Source organism: Panonychus citri, unplaced genomic scaffold, assembly GCF_014898815.1.
Source record: "Panonychus citri isolate SS breed McGregor unplaced genomic scaffold, ASM1489881v1 Contig00111, whole genome shotgun sequence".
NCBI classification, from domain to species: domain Eukaryota; kingdom Metazoa; phylum Arthropoda; class Arachnida; order Trombidiformes; family Tetranychidae; genus Panonychus; species Panonychus citri.
In genome coordinates this window covers 800,343-820,483 of record NW_026515516.1, presented here as the reverse complement: position 1 = coordinate 820,483, position 20,141 = coordinate 800,343, and the positions used below count along the sequence as shown (strand labels likewise).

Below are 20,141 nucleotides of genomic sequence, written 5' to 3'. Positions count from 1 at the left end.
GTCCACCACTTAACTGATCATCATGTAAAGCTTTGAGAACATCTTTTATCATTGATTGAGGTAAAATTGGAACCGGAGAACCTCGATAAATTCTGAATAGAATATCTTTATCCAATACGAATTTATTTTGCAGTCGGGTTTTTGTTCTTTTGGATAGGCTTGTATCATCTAATTTCCTCTTGATTTTATCACAATAAGAATCGAAACATTGTTTGACAAACAAGTTGTTGGTTATTGAAATTTCATTGATAATGAATGGAAACATTTGATCGTCTTCTTCTTCTTCCTCTATCTCTTGATCGCTCGGATTAATTTCGATTGGAAATCGTGATAAACAATCTACATCACCATGTTCTTTTCCACTCTTATATTTGACCTCGTAATCAAATGGTTGTAGTTGTAAAGTCCATCTGGCCAATCTACCTGTTGGTTCACGAATAGTTTTTAACCAACACAAACCACAATGGTCGGTCACAATTGTAAATTTACGACCATGTAAATAATATCTTAAACGACGAATTGCCCAAACGATAGCAGCACATTCTAACTCAGTAATTCCATAATTACGTTCAGCGGCTTGAAGAGTCCGAGAAATGTAACATAATGGTTTCAATTTGTTTTCTTGCTCTTGCAATAGTATTGCGCCTAAACCCTTGAAACAAGCGTCGGTTCTTAATTCCAATCGCCCCTCATCTTTGAATTGAGCAAGAACAGGTTCAGAAATTAATTTAGCTTTCAATGTTTCGAAAGCGATTTGGCATAGTTGATTCCATTCCCATTGGACATCCTTTTTCAATAGATAATTTAAAGGAGATGCAATCTTGGAAAAATAGGGAATGAATTGGCGGTAATGAGAACACAGGCCAAGAAAAGATCTTAAAGTTTTTAAGTTGATTGGAACTTTAAATTCAGAAACCGATTGAAGATTAGATTTACATGGTTTGAAACCATTTTTACCAATTGTAAATCCTAAATAGTTGATTTCTTCAGATGAAAATGTACACTTGTGTTTACGTAATTTAACATTAAACTCACGTAACCTTTGAAGCACTTTTGTCAACCTTAAATCATGCTGTTGTTGATCCATTCCAAATATCAAAATGTCGTCGAAATAAACAAAACAATCAATATTGTTCAGTCCACCGAGAACTCGAGCAATTTCACGGGAACAAGTTGCAGGTCCATTTTTCAATCCGAATGGCATTCGTGTAAATTCAAATTGACCTTGAGGCACAACAAAAGCAGTTTTCTTTTGATCTTCCGGGTCCATTGGTATATGCCAAAACATAGCAGCAACATCCAATGTTGAAAAGATAGTACAATCTTGTACTAAATGAAGAGAATCGTCAACTCTTGGGATTGGATATAAATCATCTTGAGTAATATTATTCAGTTTTCGATAATCAACACAAAAGCGAGTATGACCATCTTTTTTACCGACTAATACACAAGGTGAAGACCAAGGGCTTTGAGATTTGATGATTATACCATAATCATGCATTTCTTTCAGTAATAAATCGATTTGTTCTCGATCTTGACGATTATAACGATAAGGTTTAAGTTGAATTGGCGGATGGTCACCAGTTAGAATTTTATGAATTGAACCTTTTATAAGTCCAACATCAGCTCTGTCTTTAGCAAAGACATCATCATATTCTAATAGAATATCTTTTACAGGTGATTCACTTAAATTTTGAGTCACAAGATGATCATCGACATTAGAAACATTTAGTGTTCTTATATTGCTGGGTGGTCTTATAGTTTGTATAGTAATAATTTGACCTGAGTCACTCAGAGTGATTGTATCGTGAGAGTAATCAATTACACATTTAAATTTCTTAAAGAAATCAGAGCCCAAAAGCACTGGACTGGAAGTCTTTTCAAGAACACAAAATCTAACAGGAAATGGATGATTACCAATCGTTACTTTACAATAGCTTAAACCAAGCGGTTTTACTAATGAGCTGTTAGCCATTCTAATTTCATTGTAAGGCCAAGGGTAAATTTTTAATTGTAAAGCATCGGTGATGCTTTTGGCCATAACTGAGGTAACAGCACCAGAATCGATTAATATTCGACCAGGTTTTCCATTAATATAGCCATTAATTACAGGACAAAGATTATTTTTACTTGCCGTTTGTTGAATATCAATAGCATCACATTTGGAAAAGGGTTGCCACCATTCTGTTCCGAATTCATCAGCAATTTCTCCGACATCACCGATGTCTTCGTTTAAGGTGTTGGTATCAGAAAAATCACAAGATAGGTTATCTTCTAATTCAATTTGATTGATAATCTGACCAGATCTTTTCGCTTTAAAGGCAACAATAGCTGCTTTAATTTTGTCGATATTTTTAGGCTTAGGGCATTTATTCAAATAGTGACCATGTTCTTCACAATTGAAACACAAGGCAGCATTATTAATGCTTGAAATTTGTTGTTGAGGAGATTGCACTTTAGTGTCTGAAAGGTTAATCGTTTGATTAGCCGAGATATTTAGATTTAATTTACTATTATTCGGTCTATTCGTATCATTGGATGCGTTTTGTAGTGACTTGAGCACCGCTCTCACTCTTTCCAATGAATTTTCTTGTTGTAGTGCAGCACATACAGCGGTTTTTGGACCATCCTGAAGATTCCAGGTTATCATTTGAATGATTTTCTCTTCAGGCATATCAGGGTCGTAATCTTTGCACATACAAACCATGTTACTGAAAAAGGCAGTAAGTCTTTCACCTGGAGATTGTTTATAGTTACGAATTTTATCGTAGAGTTTTTCTCTTTCACCTTCACAAAAATATTCATCTTCGAAGGCTAATCGAAAATGTCGCCAAGTAGCAATTTTTCCAATAGGAATTGATGGTAAATATACACCGACAAACCATGTTTTGGCGTCTAAAACAAAAGCTTGGGCCAAGCTTCTGATTCTATCAGAATCGCGCCAGAAATTTGAAGCCGAGACCAATTCAAAATCTCTTAACCATTCAGCGGCTTTAGCAGGATCACCATTAAAGGTTGGAATCTTTGTTGGCTTTAGTAAAGCTCTTTGACCTGAATAATCTAAAGCAGGAATAGAATCAGCAAACAAACGGGTTCCAATAGTTGACATTCCGGTTCTTGAGGAAGAAGGAGGTTCAGCATAATGAGTTTCATCTCTCATTTCACTAAACATTTCAGGAGGTGGGTGATTATGGAGAGAGGTAGAAGATTGGAAACTGGTAGTGTCCAAATTAATCACCGCTGGTGTATCATTAATATTAACATTTCTTCGGGTGCTACCAGCACGAAGAGTTTCCATAGGAGATGGAATATTCTGGTTGTTCGAAATTCGATTTTGAGTCGAAGTAGCGATGGGAGTAGGGATCACTGAGGGAATTAACTTGGTAAGATCTTCGATCTTTTTCATTAGGAGGTTGAATTTTTCACCTAATTCAACACGGACCTTATTCACTTCATTTTTGACTTCATCAAACATTAAATCACAATGAACTTCTAAATTTTCTAAATTGAAAGCCACGGTTTCAACCCTTTGATCAATGGTCTGATCGGCCCATTCAGGCTTAGCAGTATAAAATTGATCTTCAGAGCCACCACTCGGCTGATTGGGGTTCTCTTCGAGCGGCATTTTTAATGAGCCAGGTGTTTGTCTACCAGACAAATTGTGACAAATAATAAGAGCTACACAAATCAATCGATCAGATCAGACAATTGTGTTTTCTGGTCCCGTTATGCAGCTTAACACAAGATGATCTCGCAGAGATTTTGCCTCAACTATTATTTCACTTACACACCCCACACAAAAACACCAACAAGGCAGCGAGCTGCGAGAGAGGACTAGGTATCTCCACCAAATGTTATGGTTTAACCGGCATAACAATCAACCCGGACCAAACTTAGGGAACTCAGGACTTTGGTAAAGTCCAGAATAAGCCCAAGGTTGATTAATTAGTTATTCTGGTAGAACAATCAAATAACACAAACAATTAACACAAACGAACTTTAATAAAGTAATTAGATAAGTGGCTTAATTAGATGACTCAAGAGTAATTGTAAACAAGAACAATAAGAAAAGAGTAAGTGTTGTTCTGATTGGTAATCAGAGTCTATTTATATGTAGAAAAATAGAGGAAAAGGAAATGAGATAAAGAAAAGAATGTAAGAAAAGGGAAAATAAGTAGAAAAGGGAAAAGCAATGGTCCCTTGAGAGTGTCTACCAGACACATAATGGCAGCGGTCAAGAAAGGGCATAACAACATCAATTGCTAATGATTTCTGTTTAATTGAAAACATTTTATTAATATCAACAGGGAACCATTTCTGTTCCAGCGCCTTGTCAGTGCGCTTACAAATTGGACTGTTTAATTAGAGTCATCGTTCACCAAGAGCGCAGTCATGAGTTAGCTAATCAACACATTCTTTACATTTAAACATCTCCTCTCTTTCAATATGCTACCATGTTACATCGATGTTTAATTTTCTTATCGAAAATTAACTTAAATTAATTCCAATGTTCCGGTTGGTGCTGGTCTTGGGTCATCTTCCTCTTTAAGTGTTTCCTTTTTCCTGTTTCCCAAAGTCATCGAGCTGATTGAAGCAACTTTGCACCAATAAGATTCGAAAGGTTTGTGGTTGAAATGTTTTCGGTATAAATTGGATGCTATTAACGATGTTGGTCTTATTTTCGTTTTACAGCAACTAATTACTACAATCTACAGTTATTATTTCGCTTTGTTATCATACAGTATGGAAGCTCGACCTCGTGGAAGATCATCGTCGAAAAGTTCACCTTCAGCTGAATTTGTTGAACACAATTTATCCTGAAAGTAATCAGAGTATTAGATGTCAGGCAGCAGAATAATAATTTAAATATCTTTTTTGTCCAAGGATAAAATGGATTATGAATTATGATAAGATGGAATTGATTGATTAAAAATGATTGCACTTATGTAAACCGGACATTGACCATCAACAAGTTTCTTTTTCATTCATCATACTGGACACGATAACCAATAAAACATTAGATTATTTGAAAATCTATATCATTGTTGATTCCAAATCATAGATATATTGTTGTTCAGTTGATTCCTAGTCAGGGTGATCCACTGAGTCCATAGTGAAAGAGAATCCGAAACAGGAAGAAGAAGATGATTGGAAATGAAAAAAAAGGAGCTTAAAAATGATAAAGACAAAAAAGTTAAATAAGTTTAGAAAACCAGTAACGATGATTATCAATAAAGAAAAAGAGAACAAAAAAATCACCATTAATTTTTTTCTCTTCCAACGATGAGCATCAACATAGACATCGGATTAAAGAGGATGAATTACATCATTTCCATAGATTAATCTTCCTCACCATCTATGAACTCCTTTCCATTGGAAGCTCATGTTTACCCTCAAGCCTTTTCCTGGTTCCAGAAATATTAAAAATTCTATGGAATAAAAAAAGAACAAAAAACAAGTAAGAAAAGAATTACAGTTAATACAAAGACAAGAGAGAAAGAGGTAAATCTTTTGGAGAAGAAGCCAAAACATTGGAAATATAGGAAAAAGAGAATAAGCAAAGAAAAGAAAAGAAAAGAAAAAATTATGATTACCTGATTACCTGGAAATCCAGGAAGAAATAATCATTAGAATAAGAAGAAGATTAATTAATCACAGTGGGCAATCAAATGTAGCATTGGTTATCTGTTAAATTACTAAAGAAATTAAATTAAATTAATTAACAAGAAGCACCAATAACATAATTAAAAAAATGGAGAAACAGATATAAACACTTACCTTATTACTACTGTAAATCGTTCAAGGTTTTGATGATTCTGGTTACCGTTTAATTATTTTTAATTAACAAATTAACATGATCGTGAATTTGAAGACACTAATTGTAAACAATTTAATTCCAATTGCAAAGTAATTAATCTAATTTCAAGTGTATAAAAAGTTAATTATTAGAGAGGAGGAACAATAAGAAAACAGAAACATTAATGTTGACCCATTGGCGAGTGACAAGCAAATGACAATTTTGGGAAAATTGATCAATACAATTAACTAAATGTGCGAAAATTAAATTTAACAAACTAATCGATTTGCTGATGATTGATTGATTTAAGAATTGATTTGATTAGTTGGACGTTTATTTTTTTTCTCGCACTAATTGTGAGATTTTGACAGGAAAAGTTTCGGAGAAAATAATTTGTTAATTGTTAATCAATTGATTGTTTCGCTTTGATTTGGTTAATTGTTGAGTTTTTTCAGGAAATTAAAATGAAATGGGAAAACAATTAAAAAGGATAATGTTTTCATCTGATTTAATTAAATCAATCAGTTGATTTAGAAACGACAATCATGTTAATCATTGGGTTCGTTGGGTCAACATTATGTCAACAATTAAGATGATTAGTTGTCATTAATTGTTTTCGTTTGTTAATTGTGATCAGTCCGATTGATTGTCAAGTGACCATTAACTTGTCAACGTTGATTTTTGTGTGTTTATAACAATTAGAATTAATTTTCTTTACAATTACTCCATAAGCTTTTTTTTTGATTGTTGATTGTTAATTGTTGGTGAATTAATAATTTACCATGTCAAGTGATTTAGTGATTATCTTGATCATCTTTAAACAATTAATTTTCTGATACAAGTTTTTGTTACCAAATCAGTTGACAAATTGTTGACTAAATTTGTTTTGTCACATTTTCAGAATCAGAATCAAAATTTAAACACAATTAACAATTTATATTGAGTAATTAAATCATTTTCAACAATTTAAATCAACAACAACTTGACCATTTGACTTACTAATTGTTAGTAACAATTTATTAAATTGTGTACACTCATAAACTTAAGGACACTTTTTTAATTGTCTTATTTGATTGTCACAATTTAATATCATTGAAACAATTATGTAAATCATTTAGCTCATCTACTCATTTAATTGTAATTAACTTTTAATCCTTAATTGTTAATCTTTCTCTCTCCTAACAAGATTTAATAGAAACTAATTCCCATCACAAATACTAATCACAATTAAAGATTTAACAATAATCTTCAAATTAACCTTGACTTTTAACGAAACAATCAGTTAATTTTAAACCGATTAATCAAGAAGCGAAATTAATTTTCTAATTCAAATTAATTAATTTCTTTCCAATTGTATTAACTATAACACTAATTGTAAACCACAAGTAAATTGATTAACTTGCACCTTTCAGGAGCAAAAAATAGTAATTAAAAAAATCAACTAATCATTAGATGATTTCATGAATAGATTCAGTTAATTAACTTCCAATAATTTAAATTGTAACTAATCAATCATCATTTCAAGAATGAATTTTGGTCATCTAATTAAACTTGTTGATTGTTATCAAATTTTAACCTTTTTTGACAATTAAAGTGTTAAATCAGGAAAAACAAACATGATTAAGATGATAATCAAATTTAATTGTGTAATAACAGCAATCAGATTTGTAATGTTGAAACAAAAATTATGATGGATTTGATTAGATTGTTAAAAGATGATCATGATTATTGTTAATTATTGTCCTTGATTGTTTTACACCTTTAGTGTTTGTAATATTAATTGTGGACCAACAGTTGATTTATTTAACTAATCAACTAATCATGATGATTATCATATGATACTCATCTATATTGTTTCATTGTATATCCTCATTACAATCAAGAGTAATTATCAATTTGAAACAATCAACTAATCAAAAGGAAACAACAACAATTAGTTAAGACGATAAAAAGTTTTACAATTTACAATTTGAAAAGTCAAATTAATTGTTATATTAACATAGGAAGTTAATAATCAACCAAATAATTGAACTGATTTCAACAATTAACCAATAGTTGATTGTTGAAATCAATCCCAATCAAGTGATGGTGATAATCAGTGAAAGTGTTTTGACTCTTGCAATCAACTAATTAGATAATTGTTATTATCTTATTGGTGATTACACCTTATTGACCCTTCACAATTAACCGTTAATCAGAATATTAAGATTTTTCAACAATCAACAAGAAAAAAGGTCAAATAAACAATCAAAAGTTAACAACAATTTGTAAGATTGATTGTTTGAGATTAACTTAAATATCTGTAACCACGATAATCGTGAATCCATATGATATATATATTATTTCAATCAGTAAATTACCTTGAATATTTAACAATTAATAATCTAATCGATCATGAAAACTTAAATTGAGACAAAGATTAAGAAAAAAGAAAAAGTTTTAATCATGAAGATGAAGAGAAATTGAAGAAACTGATTTAGATGTAGATTAACAATTCCAATAATAAATTATCATCATGATGATGATTAGTAACAAGTAAATCATTTCCTTTAATCAGAACGAAATTAAAAAACCAATTAGTAGATTTACCTTCGTGTTATTCATGTTACCTGAAGGTAGATTTTGTAAAAGAAAAGATTGAATTTTTAATTCGAAAGAAAAAAGAATAAAATTTCTAGATAATTAATGGTGTTCGTAGCTCTCACGATGATGATGATGATGAAGATCATAATCATCTTGTTGATTATAATGATGAACATAAACAAGAGTATTGCTTACCTTGAATACGAAAGTGAAAGGAGATGATGATGAGAGTAGGAGGAGGATGAATAAAGATGGACGGAGGTTGTGGTCACTTTCATGTGTTGGTATCTGGACGAATGATGATATTTCTGGTCTCCTCCTTGATTGTATCATCCAAAGTCCATCCTTTCCTTACCTGAGAGAGAGAGAGAAAGAGAAAGTGAGTGAGTGAGTGAGTGAGATGATGATACAGATGATGAGCGAGTGAGTGAGTCTCTTTGGTCAGAGAATCGCGAATGACTCATCCTTTTGCTCACCATTGACCAAGACTTGGAATTTGTATTTAAGATGAAATGAGAAGATGAAATTGAAAACAGTTCACAACTTGCCATCGTTATCATAACAACAATTAAATTTAATTGTTTTAATTTAATTTTATTTCGTTATTCGGATTTACCAAGTTTCGAAAGTGAAAACTAAACAAAATGTTCACCTATCAATGTATCGTTATTGTTACCGTTCTTTGTGCGCTCTCTGAAGCTGCTGTACCTTATGCACGAACTCGAGCTCGAAGTCAATATCGACCTGTTGCTTATGCGGCTGCAGAAGCACCAACCTTGAACTACGCCGCTGCTGCCGCTGTCCCAGCTCCTGCCCCAAGGCGATACGCTGCCGCTGCCGCTGCACCAGTCAGATATGCCAACGCTGCTCCAGTTAACACTGGTGCTTATGTCGCAGGTCCAGAGGAAAACTATGTAAGTAATTAACTGTTTTTCCCTTTAATTTCCCTAAATTCTGGTGTTAAATCAATGTGTTTCTGTGTGTTCAAGTGAAAGCAAATTGTTTAATTGTTTGATTCTCTCACCTCCCACAATTAAGGCTCCTCAACCTCACAATTTTAATTACGATGTAACCGATGAATATGGTAATCAACGTTATCATCAAGAAACTGGTGATGGCTCAGGTCGAGTGACTGGTTCATATGGTTATCGTGATGCTTATGGTGTTTACCGTTATGTTGATTATGTCGCCGATGAAAATGGTTTCCGAGCAACAATCAGATCCAACGAACCAGGTATGGACAATCCCGCTCCCGCCGGTGTCCAATATGCCCTCGAGCAACCACCACAAAATGTTTACCTTGGTGCACCCAAAGAGGCAACAGCAACACGAAACTATCAATCATAAATATCCAACAATTAACTAATCACAATCTTTTTGCCAACAACAACAAATTACAAAATAAAATGACGAAGAAAAAAAAATAGATCAATCTAATTGTAAACTTAACTGTAATCCGAGTTTGATTTAAAACAATTAAAATTTTATTCACATTTTTATATCTTTGAAAAATGTTTACAATTAAATTTAATTGTTCAAAGATTTGGTCATTAATTAAACATTAAGATACTTTTTCTTGATAAAAACTTTAATTTTTGTGATATTTTTTAGTCGCACCTGATTGTAGTTAGTTAATTGTGGTTCCTTTTTCAATTGTAATTGTTATCATTCAACTGATTAGATAAATAATTTTGTGGTAATTGGATTTACTAATGGCGATAATCAAGTTCCTATTGTTAACAAGATGATTAACTTAATTTCCAATGTTAAATTGTTGTGTTTTCAATGTCAGTTTGTTCCTGTTGTAACAATCAAAAAGTTAATCATTCAGTTAATCATTTAGTTGTTCATATGAAAATAAATTGTCAATATTTACAAAGGTTAATTGTGATTTGATTTGATTCCCATTATTGGTCAACACTATGACAGAAATTGATTAACTTGATTTTCACGATCTCGTTTACTTTTGTTTAATCAAAAACAATTCAACTTTCAATTAAATTGATTGATACGACTAATTGATATTTTCTGATTAAGTAAATTGTCGCTTCATTTACTTGTGATTAGATTTTGGTATCTTGTAGATTTGGAAATCAACAAGTTAATTGTTGATTTAATCATTTGACCCTAAGTTTGTTCAGATAAATTAGAAACACTTATTGTAAGTGATTAAGTTGATTGTGTTTTCTTTTGATTAATCTTAATCATCTAATTTCATTTTTCGTCAACAGGTAGTTTGAGACAATTAAAAGGTCATCAAGTTAATCACTTACTATTAAAGTAGCGAATTGGTGAATCTAAATTGTAGATGATCATTTTCTGTTAATTGTTCAAAACTTCATTTCATTTTCAATGAAAAAAAGTTCAACAATTTGATTCATTTTTTTCGCTAAAAACTCACATTTTCAGGTCAATTTCAATAAAATTAAACTAAAATCTACAAGATTCACCAGAATTTTTGCTCAATGCGATAAACATGAAAAAAAGCGAAGAAACTGAATGGACAATGACTAATCTTTACGCGACTTACCATACACAGGGCTATTCAGCTACTTTTACCGATATTTATTGCGATTTTCTCAGCAACTATGAGTCGCAGAGACTCGAGTGGTATCAGTTTGAGCAATACTCAAATGTCATATTGAAAGATCAAGGTCATTCAGGTCATTTCTGAAAGAAAGTGTTTCAAGGTCATTTGATGGTAATTTTATAAAATAAAATATTCAGTTACACTAGTGTAAAGTTTTTAGGTTTCTATGAGTTTAGCTTCTGATGCGAATTTATTGGATGAAAGATTTTCAAAAGCTCTTTAATTTAACTGTAATATCTTAAGATCTGCGATCACAATAATCTCCAAACTCATTTACCAGGCTGGAAAAATGTAAAGAATAACGCTATTACCTTCAGATGACCTTGAAACGCTTTCTTTACGGAAATGACCTTGATCTTTTAATAAGACATATTAATTCAAGCAAAAAAATTGATTTAAAATCTCATAATCTGATAAGTTTGATGACTGATTTCATATAACCTGACCAAAAATTTTGTTACTTTAAATTTCAGGAAATAATTCGAAAGCCTAACGATGATCAGTTGAAGCAATTTCGTACTCATTTTAAATCGAAAAGCACAAGACATACATCAGAAAAATCTTCTGGTCCATATTAACATAGAGAGAGATTCAGGTGAGAACGAGTGGTCGCTCAACAATCTTTATTCGACTTACGAATTATTGATTACGGGTAAATTTAATAAATTGATAAGCGCTGATCAAACGAATGAATATAGACGAGCGAAAAGTGAGATAATCAAATTCCAGATTTCTCAGAGCGGTACTGTTGTAAGTTCGATAGATATTTTTTTACCATTTGCTTCGAATATATCTGATATGTCCAAATTTCTTATTTTCTTCCAAGGGTCTTTCGGATTTAATGGATATTCGCAATTCCGAGCTTTTACCGCCTGCTACTACCAACCAGAATCAGGCCCTATCAATCGTCGTCGACTAGTCAAGTCGACCAATCAGCTGGTCCCGTCAATCATCAGTCTCAATATATTCCGTTGATTAATTAAGTTGATTGTGTTTTCTTGATTAATCTTAATCATCTAATTTCATTTTTCATCAACTGGTAGTTTGAGACAATTAAAAGGTCATCAAGTTAATCATTTACTATTAAAGTAGCGAATTGGTGAATCTAAATTGTAGATGATCATTTTTTGGTTAATTGCTATCATTGTTGCTTTTGGTTAATCAAATGAGCGGACATTTAATTGTTTTATTTAATTCAAAATCCATTTCATTTTCAATGAAAAAAAAGTTCAACAATTTGATTCATTTTTTTTCGCTAAAAACTTAAATTTTTCAGGTCAATTTCAACTAAATTTTAATTGTTGGTGATAATTTAAATAATCAGGATAATAAGATTTTTTATCTTTGATTATGGTAATCATCTAATTGAAATTATCAACATGATCATTAGGATACTTAATTATGTCTCATTGATCAACGTAGACAAGAAAAATTAGTCCATTAGATTTATGTTTTAACAAGATTGTTGCTTAATTGTTGGTGTTAACTTTTCCGTTAAAGTAAATTATATATTGGACGAAATATATTTAATCACGTAAAAATTAATTTGAATAATCTTCCGTTTCAGATCAGTATGTTAATCATCCTTTAATTGTTGCATCCAAGAGTAGTAAGATGTGTCTAAACGTTAAAAAGGGAGGAGCTTAATGTTGTTAGGGGGTAGGGGTCAGAAGCAACTTTGCAAGCCAAATCACACATGCGCAATGAAAAATACAATTGATAGTGCGCACATCTATAGAGAGTGAGATAGGGAGACCGAACTCGAATAAAAAGCAAATGTTTGTATTGACGAGTATTCACTTTCATTTCAAAATTCTTAAGAGTCACATCTGAAGTTTCTTTCTTTTTTCTACTAAAATGAATATAACAGACTCAAGCAACAATGCAAGTACTTATGCTTCCGAGCAAGCTCGATATGAAAGCTTTTTCCAATCAGCGTGGGGCACGGAGATTTCATACCGAACGGAGCTAGCGCGCGATGGTTTTTACTTTACAGGAATATCGCGACAGGTTAAATGTTTTTTCTGTGGATACCTCTACCACGCCTCAATCTGGCAAGATTTACACTGGATTGAACATCGTCTTCATTCATCAGATTGTCCTTTCATCCAAGGTCTTCCTTGTGGTAATATACCAAGATCTATATCAACTGTTGTTCTACAGGAAAACACGCCTCTAAGAGTCATGGTTAATTATGAAAATGAAGAATCAAGGATAGTACAGAATAATAATCCTTCACATTCTAATAACACTGCAGAGGATCGAGTGATTATATTTAACCAAATTGAGGGAGAAGATGTAGTTGATGACTACCCAAGACCACAAAACAATGATAATGTCACTGGTATCTCTAACATCCTAACAGAAAATGAAAATTCTAACAATCTTCCAGCAATCGAAAGAACGAACCGACGTTTTCCTAGAGTATCTAGGCGTATAACAAGAAATAGGCTGGTATCATTTTCAGAATCATCCAATCGACGACGATACTTTAAGCCGCTGAACCTTCAGTTTAGAACACTACAAAGTCGGACTGAAACTTTCTCAAATTGGCCGATCAATGAGATAATAACACCCAAAGAACTTGCAGAGGCCGGATTCTTTTACACTAGAGTATACGATCACACCAGATGTTTCAACTGCAATGGAACAATCTCAAATTGGGAGAGAGGAGATAATGCATGGGCTGTCCATGCATATTACTTCCCTAAATGTAGTTATCTATATTTGAAGCGAGGACAGATGTTCGTAGATGATATCAACTCCCCAACAGATACAGTTACTCCCCTTACAGAGCTACCACAACCCACTGATGATAAGGACAGATACACTTGCAAGATATGTCTCGACAAAGAAATCGGTACAGTATTCGCACCATGTGATCACGCTATCTCTTGCATCGATTGTGCGACACAGCTTGACGATTGTCCAATTTGTAAATCAAGTATCTCTCATATATGTAGAATGAAATTGATTAATTAAATAAACTGTTTTCTTATAAAATATCAAATCATTTTTATTAGCAAATGAACTTCATCAAAAGAATTCACAATATCTGTAAAATCTGAAAAGCCAGTGAAAATTATTTTTCCTGTATGAAAAACCGATATTTTAGCTTTACCGATATTATAGTAAGCAGCTGGGTATATTTCAGGGTTATATTCAAAGTCTCCATTGTTTGCTAGATCATTCAACACAATTGGATGACCTAATGCACAAGTAGCAACGATATTAACTATTCTTCTTGTATATTCTTTTTTCTTATGCAATTTTAAACACAATTCATCAACAGCATCTTCAGCATCCTCAATTCTCTTATTTCCGACGACATTAATCTTTCCATTTCGGAATACTAGTAAACAATTTATTTTCGTCTTAATGATAGCACCATTGAATCGTTTAGGTCGGTAATCAGTTTGAGGATAAATATTTATCAGCTGTTTTAGATCTATCTCAAAAGGTAGAGAGAAGGCGACCACCATGTTTGTAACCCGTGGGCAAGTGTACTCATCCATTTTTGTTATGCAACTGAAAACTTGTATTCCAATCATCCGAACTTATACTTTTTACTGTTTTATCATTAGATTTTGTATCAGCAGAAAATACTTGATAAATTTTATGAATGAAAATTTCAGAGAGCGAAACTTTACAAATGCTATACAAAACTCTCCACATGTTCGTGAAGAAGGGTGTTGTAAACAACGGCCATTCCACAACATTTTACGCGACCCGATAGCATTTATCATTTCCTGATGCAATGGAGGTAAACCAAATGAATCAAAATATTCACATTCATTCGATGTAAATCTCATAGCAACCCAATGCGTTCCAGGAGCAGATGACTTGTCAGTATTGACGATAATAAATGATGGATACTCAACTATTGAAGGTATTTTATCTCGCGCAAAACATCCTATGAATTTATCGTAAGAACAAAGAGCTTTCTTTATTTCATAATCAAACATTACTTTTATTTGAAATCAGTTACAGCATTACGTTCTAAATCTATTTCAATAATATTGTCAAACTCGCAATAAAGAAGTACAGTTATTGTTTCTCTTAATGGTTCAGAAAATCTCAATTGAACTCTCAACGAGCCTCTTTTAATAGGGTTAATATGTCCAGTCATACCAGGTCCATGTGACAGGTCTGGTGCAAAGTTAAAGGCGAAAATTGTTTTTCCTCCCATGAAATCTTCCCTAGTAATATTTACTGTTGTATCAGTTGAGTTCATATTCATTGCTTGAAATAGGCCAGAGTACTCTCGTACACATAATTGATTTTTGAAGTCGGGTTGATACGCATTTGTCGGGAATTGAACACCATCAACGTAACAAGCTGCATGTGAAACATTAAAATGGTCAAAGTGGAATGGATCTTGAGACTTAGAACCATTAAATGCTGTATTTTTAACCATTAATAAGAATAATCTTCGAGGGAGTTGTCCAGTTATAATATTATCTAGAACCGCATCAAGAGAGTTTGCATGGATAGAGGCTTGTCGTAAATCAACCCTTGAAATAGGGTAACATGCAGGCGCAATAGCCAGAGCTTTTGAGTGTGCGTTTGTTAATTGAGGTGTAGCCTTCATTTTATGCACGTATAGACATGCATCTTTAATCACCATTGCAACATCGCTTACTCTATCCTCACATTGCATGAAGAATGAAGGATCGTGTAAGGATTCTTACTTTAATATCTTTACCTCCAAGTATAGCCTTGCCTTGAAATGTCATATCAAAATGTAGCCGTCCATAAAGATCAACTTCTTTACTGCTACCATCTGCAAAACTTCTCGGAGTGAAAAATGATCGTCTCCTTATTGCATTCTCCATCCACAAACAACTCGACAAGTGCGAGTTTTTAGCATCAGCGGAGAAGCCTAGCATGTTTTCAATATAGGCTCGGTAAGCGTATGTTGAATTAGACATGGTAACCTCTTTCCCTCCAATTTCAAGCTCAACTTGTTTTATCATAGAATGAAGTAAATTATTTACTGGTGTTACAGTTTCCCAGTCTTGAATAGTTAACGCAGAATCGTCTGCTTTTCGGATTTTAAGTTGAATTTTCACATAAAAATATGTTTCATGAAGAAGAATATACTCATCCTTAGATGTAGGAATTGAAAACTCTATTATTTTTGTAGAGTCGAGAGATGATATTGGTCTGTATTGTACTTCATAGCTTCTCTCAATAGATTTCTGAACAGGTGGTATCGTAAAAAGATCCAATTCAGAAAGGACAGCTTCTTTCGAATATTTGCTTTGAGTGGTCATTTTAAAAAATTATAATCAGCTATGTAAGATCTTTTTGTCAACTTTCTCCTTTTTATACCTGAGCCGGACTGACCATCTTCATTTCCCACTTTTCTTTTATAGCCTCTTGAGCTACTTCTTGAACAGTATCGATGATTCTATTGGTCAGAAGTTTTGACATCATTCAAAATAGCCTTTCCAGTGTCCAGGGCTTTGTCTCCAAGATAACGTAATATTGGTAAAACCTTACTAGTAAAAAGTCTACTGAAAAAGCCACCGCCTCGTTGATAACGTACTCCTGAGAAAGATTGAATTGCAGTTCCATTACCTGCTTGTTCTAAATAATAGCTTTCCATGTTTTTCTAAAGTGTAAAGTCACCGAAACTCTTCCAAATTGAAATTCTATAGGATTTCCTGTATCATCCTTTATATTAATTCTTATTTTATCAATGAAATTTGAATTAACAGGAAAATAATATGGTTTTTGAAAGATTAAATTTATGTCAGATCCGAATTCGTCACGATCGTCTATCCTGGCAGATCGTAAAAAATTAGCTTGTGTATTTCCAACGATTGAATGTGATACAATATCACTATAAACCATTAAAGAATGAATTCTCCTTCATATCAAATAGTCTTTCAGGGCTTTTACTCTGCAATCTTATGTATTTATCGCCTATTAATGGCACGATAGAAACATTCTCATCCAACATATTCATTGAGTTTTCATTAGAAAAACCGAGCATTTCCTCTAATTCATTTCCTAAATAAACTAGCATCGGTACTCCGTCACTAGTACGGCCAAATTTCATTTCCACCTTTCGACTGTGTTCATCTAGAACTAATTTAGGTTGTAAGTATTTATCTTGTTCGAATAAAACTCAATTTTATCGTTAATAGCTTTTATCAAATTATGGATGTTCTTATACCACCCTGGAGCTATACCCGTTTTTGTAAAATGATTGATCTAGTGTCATGAAGTGTGAATAATGAGTTTTGTTGAACATTATACCAACTTTTAGTGTACGATAACTCTGTTAGAGCCACATGATAATCATCAGACAAATTCAATGGTTTAGGAAGATATGTTATATAATCAGAAATTTTATTTTTTTCATAAGTAAAGACATTACTAGGAAGTGAAACATAAAACGAATTAGGCATTTTCTTTAAAACAAAAAATTTAATTGATCAAATATTTATTGAGCGCTTTATATCACTTTCACTTGCATTACGGCTCATCAAGGAATTTTTTTTGGAGAATTTTGGAGTTGGAAGTATACATCCTAGAGACATTGTAAGCAAAGTCAGCCATAACTTTTGATCTCCCATCCCAAGAGAAAGATTGAGAAGTGAGGCAATAACAACACAAAAAAGCGTTACAATTTGCATGGTAAACGTAAACATTTCAGCATTCATTATTGTGATATTGTTGTTATCGCTTGTGCATCTATCCATGAATTGTAAGTTGCAGAATATCCTAACCATTTAACAAAGTATTGTGGCTTTCCTTTATATAATCGTCTTTTCAATATTTTCTCAATACGATGTACCTCTGCATGGACTTTCTGTAACTCTTCCTCATAAAATTTTCTATTCTCTATTTTGGTTCCATCATAACCATCTAGTGTGAAAATTGCTTTTTTATTTGTTCTATCCACCGATGAAATTTTGTATACATGATCACTCCAATTCGGGTAGAATCCCTTTTCAAACGGTCCTAACTTATACTTCATTCGCACTTCATCTCCAACATCAATCTTATGTATGAGGGGTGTTCCCTGATAAATTTCTCGTAATGATTTTTTTCCATAAAGTTTTTCGAAAATGGAGTTCGAGTTTTCATCATTTACATCTTTCGGTGCCATGCCAATTGATCTATGCAAACTTCCATTATAGGCAATCATTAGCTCATGTAATACATCAATAAATTTTCTCGTCCCTTTTGAAGTGAAATATCGAAACATTCGAGTTTTCAGTGTTCTATTAAATCGTTCAACTATAGCACATTTTATATCAGGATTGTTCGATGAATAATATCTGATATTTTTTGATGAAAGAAGATCTTGAAATGTTTTGTTAATAAATTCCTTTCCCTTATCAGTTCGTAAAGCAGCAGGTGTTCGTGTAGATAGAATATCTTTGAAAGCATCCGAAATGGACTTTGCTGATTTATTAGAAAGTGCCCGCGCCCAAGCATATTTGCTGAAACAGTCAATTACTGTTAAGATATATTTCTGGCCATTATTCTGGCGTGAAAATTCTTGCATTTCAACAAGATCAGCCTCCCATTGTTCATCTATTTTGCTAACGATAATAGGGTTTCTTACGAACTTTCTTCTAGCTTGCGCGTGTAGAGTGTAAGTAAGTTGACTTTTTAACCATCTCTTAACCTGCTCATGTGTTAGACTAGGAATCTCTTTCTTAGCGGCATTGAAAAGTTTTAATGACGAAGCAAAACCTGCTGGATTATTCGGTTGGTAATAGATGTTGGAAAGTATTTCCTTTTGGGATTGTCCAATTTCCATATGATCTGAGGTTGTATATTCTTTTCCTATATTGTTTATCAGCTGGAGTAATAACTTCAGGTTCAGCTTTGGCTTTGGCTTTTTTGTTCGGAGTTTTTTGTAGTTTTTTCCTCGGTTTTTGTTTGAGGTTTTCTTCCAACTTCTTTACATAGAAATCACCATTTCTTTGTATGTCTGTTAACACAATTGGTTCGAAAATTTGATCAGGAGGATAATCAGTTTTACTAATTGCCATATGCTTGAGTTTTCTTCTGATTTTATCATTTTTTATCAGCGAAGAATCAACATCACATTTTTTTAGTAAAAATAAAAATTCATTTATGTATTTAGGAAGTTTACTCTGGTTTGTGAGGGAGCCTAAAAGATCAATTAAATCACTATCAGCAATGACCTTATCGTTGAATAACAGCCTATTATTGGCGTCATAATAATTACGTAATGCAAATTTCAAAGCTATATGAGTAATCAATTTTATTTTATCACTCGAAGTTTTAGCTGTTACAATTCCTGAACCTTTCATTGGTAATTGAGAGGTCTCAGTATCATTCATTTGGTAAGTTTTCTTTATTACTTCCATTGGATATTATTGTGTCTATCAATTGTATAGCAGCAGGAATAAGATAGTGTAGATATCCACCAGATTGTATCAGATGTTTTTATGTCTCTTTTATTTTGTCATGGATGAAATCAACTATTGCGCGCTTGTGTCTTCGTAACTTTGGTTTAACGTCATCAGGAAGAGGTAGATTCTGGTGTACAACATTCATAACGATCTCATGGATTGCTTTATATATTTTTGAGTCCTGTTTGAATTGGTCTGCTAGAAAGTCCTGTCGTAGCTTTTTCCCTTTCAACTTCATGTAGAGGTGAATAATGGGTAAACAGTCGGATAATTCTTGTGAAATCATATTTCATAAATGATGATGTTATGTTTGGCTTCCTTTCGAACTATGTTGGTCTGAACTCGCAAATGATCTGGAGTTCTTGGTGTAAGATCAATCTTTAAATAGCTGAATGGTTGCTTAGTTGCATCTTCATACGCTTTTATCAGTCTTGCGCTCTTGGTTGGATATATTTGTCTAGCTAAGCAGTGTATTTGTGATTTGTCTCTAGGATTTTTCATCAGTACCAAGTATTGACAATTCAAGCTTATTCCGCGCATGTGTTTACCCTGGTGGAAAATGTTTTGTACTATGAATATAACACTTATGTGGAGATGATGACTACCTTTAGTAAATAAATTTAGAAGTCTATTATCTCCTCCTAGTTCATTCATAAGATCATCAACAACAATCAAATCATAATTACTAGGATCTTCAATCAAACCTTCGTGATATTCAATTATACTGTCGCTCTCACTATAGCTTTCCTGCATTTGCCCATGACAC

The 20,141-nt window shown here is 32.9% G+C and overlaps 3 protein-coding genes and 1 long non-coding RNA gene across 5 annotated transcripts; 2 read left to right on the top strand and 2 right to left on the bottom strand.

Annotated features, from left to right (window-relative positions):
• Positions 1 to 4,269: 4,269 nt before the first annotated feature.
• LOC128389945 (uncharacterized) lies at positions 4,270 to 6,442 on the bottom strand. 2 transcript variants are annotated; one of them, XR_008325548.1, is made up of 4 exons: positions 5,779 to 6,442; positions 5,595 to 5,696; positions 5,260 to 5,429; positions 4,270 to 5,102 (listed from the first exon to the last, which is right to left on the bottom strand). It is a non-coding gene; the product is annotated as an uncharacterized LOC128389945 (long non-coding RNA). The 2 variants fall into 2 exon arrangements; XR_008325547.1 differs by having other exon boundaries at positions 4,270 to 5,169; positions 5,779 to 6,439.
• Positions 6,443 to 8,899: 2,457 nt separating this feature from the next.
• LOC128389944 (adult-specific rigid cuticular protein 15.7-like) lies at positions 8,900 to 9,879 on the top strand. Its single transcript, XM_053349606.1, has 2 exons — positions 8,900 to 9,294; positions 9,419 to 9,879. Exons 1-2 carry the CDS (start codon positions 9,025 to 9,027, stop codon positions 9,725 to 9,727), a joined length of 579 nt encoding a protein of 192 aa, XP_053205581.1. The 5' UTR covers positions 8,900 to 9,024; the 3' UTR covers positions 9,728 to 9,879.
• Positions 9,880 to 12,587: 2,708 nt separating this feature from the next.
• Positions 12,588 to 14,435, top strand: LOC128389942 (baculoviral IAP repeat-containing protein 3-like). Its single transcript, XM_053349604.1, has one exon. The coding sequence runs from the start codon at positions 12,828 to 12,830 to the stop codon at positions 13,950 to 13,952; it is 1,125 nt and encodes a 374-aa protein (XP_053205579.1). The 5' UTR covers positions 12,588 to 12,827; the 3' UTR covers positions 13,953 to 14,435.
• A 505-nt stretch (positions 14,436 to 14,940) lies between these two features.
• On the bottom strand, positions 14,941 to 16,246 carry LOC128389957 (uncharacterized protein F54H12.2-like). Its single transcript, XM_053349616.1, has 2 exons — positions 15,662 to 16,246; positions 14,941 to 15,618 (listed from the first exon to the last, which is right to left on the bottom strand). Exons 1-2 carry the CDS (start codon positions 16,244 to 16,246, stop codon positions 14,941 to 14,943), a joined length of 1,263 nt encoding a protein of 420 aa, XP_053205591.1.
• Between the last annotated feature and the right edge of the window lie 3,895 nt (positions 16,247 to 20,141).

Bases quoted from the DNA above. Each gene is read 5' to 3' on its own strand.
- LOC128389957 (XM_053349616.1), bottom strand. From the start codon at position 16,246: ATGACCACTCAAAGCAAATATTCGAAAGAAGCTGTCCTTTCTGAATTG. The intron at 15,619-15,661 runs GTAAGAATCCTT...ATGCAATGTGAG, and splicing joins TTGGAGGTAAAGATATTAAA to GATAGAGTAAGCGATGTTGC.
- LOC128389944 (XM_053349606.1), top strand. From the start codon at position 9,025: ATGTTCACCTATCAATGTATCGTTATTGTTACCGTTCTTTGTGCGCTC. The intron at 9,295-9,418 runs GTAAGTAATTAA...CCCACAATTAAG, and splicing joins CAGGTCCAGAGGAAAACTAT to GCTCCTCAACCTCACAATTT.
- LOC128389942 (XM_053349604.1), top strand. From the start codon at position 12,828: ATGAATATAACAGACTCAAGCAACAATGCAAGTACTTATGCTTCCGAG.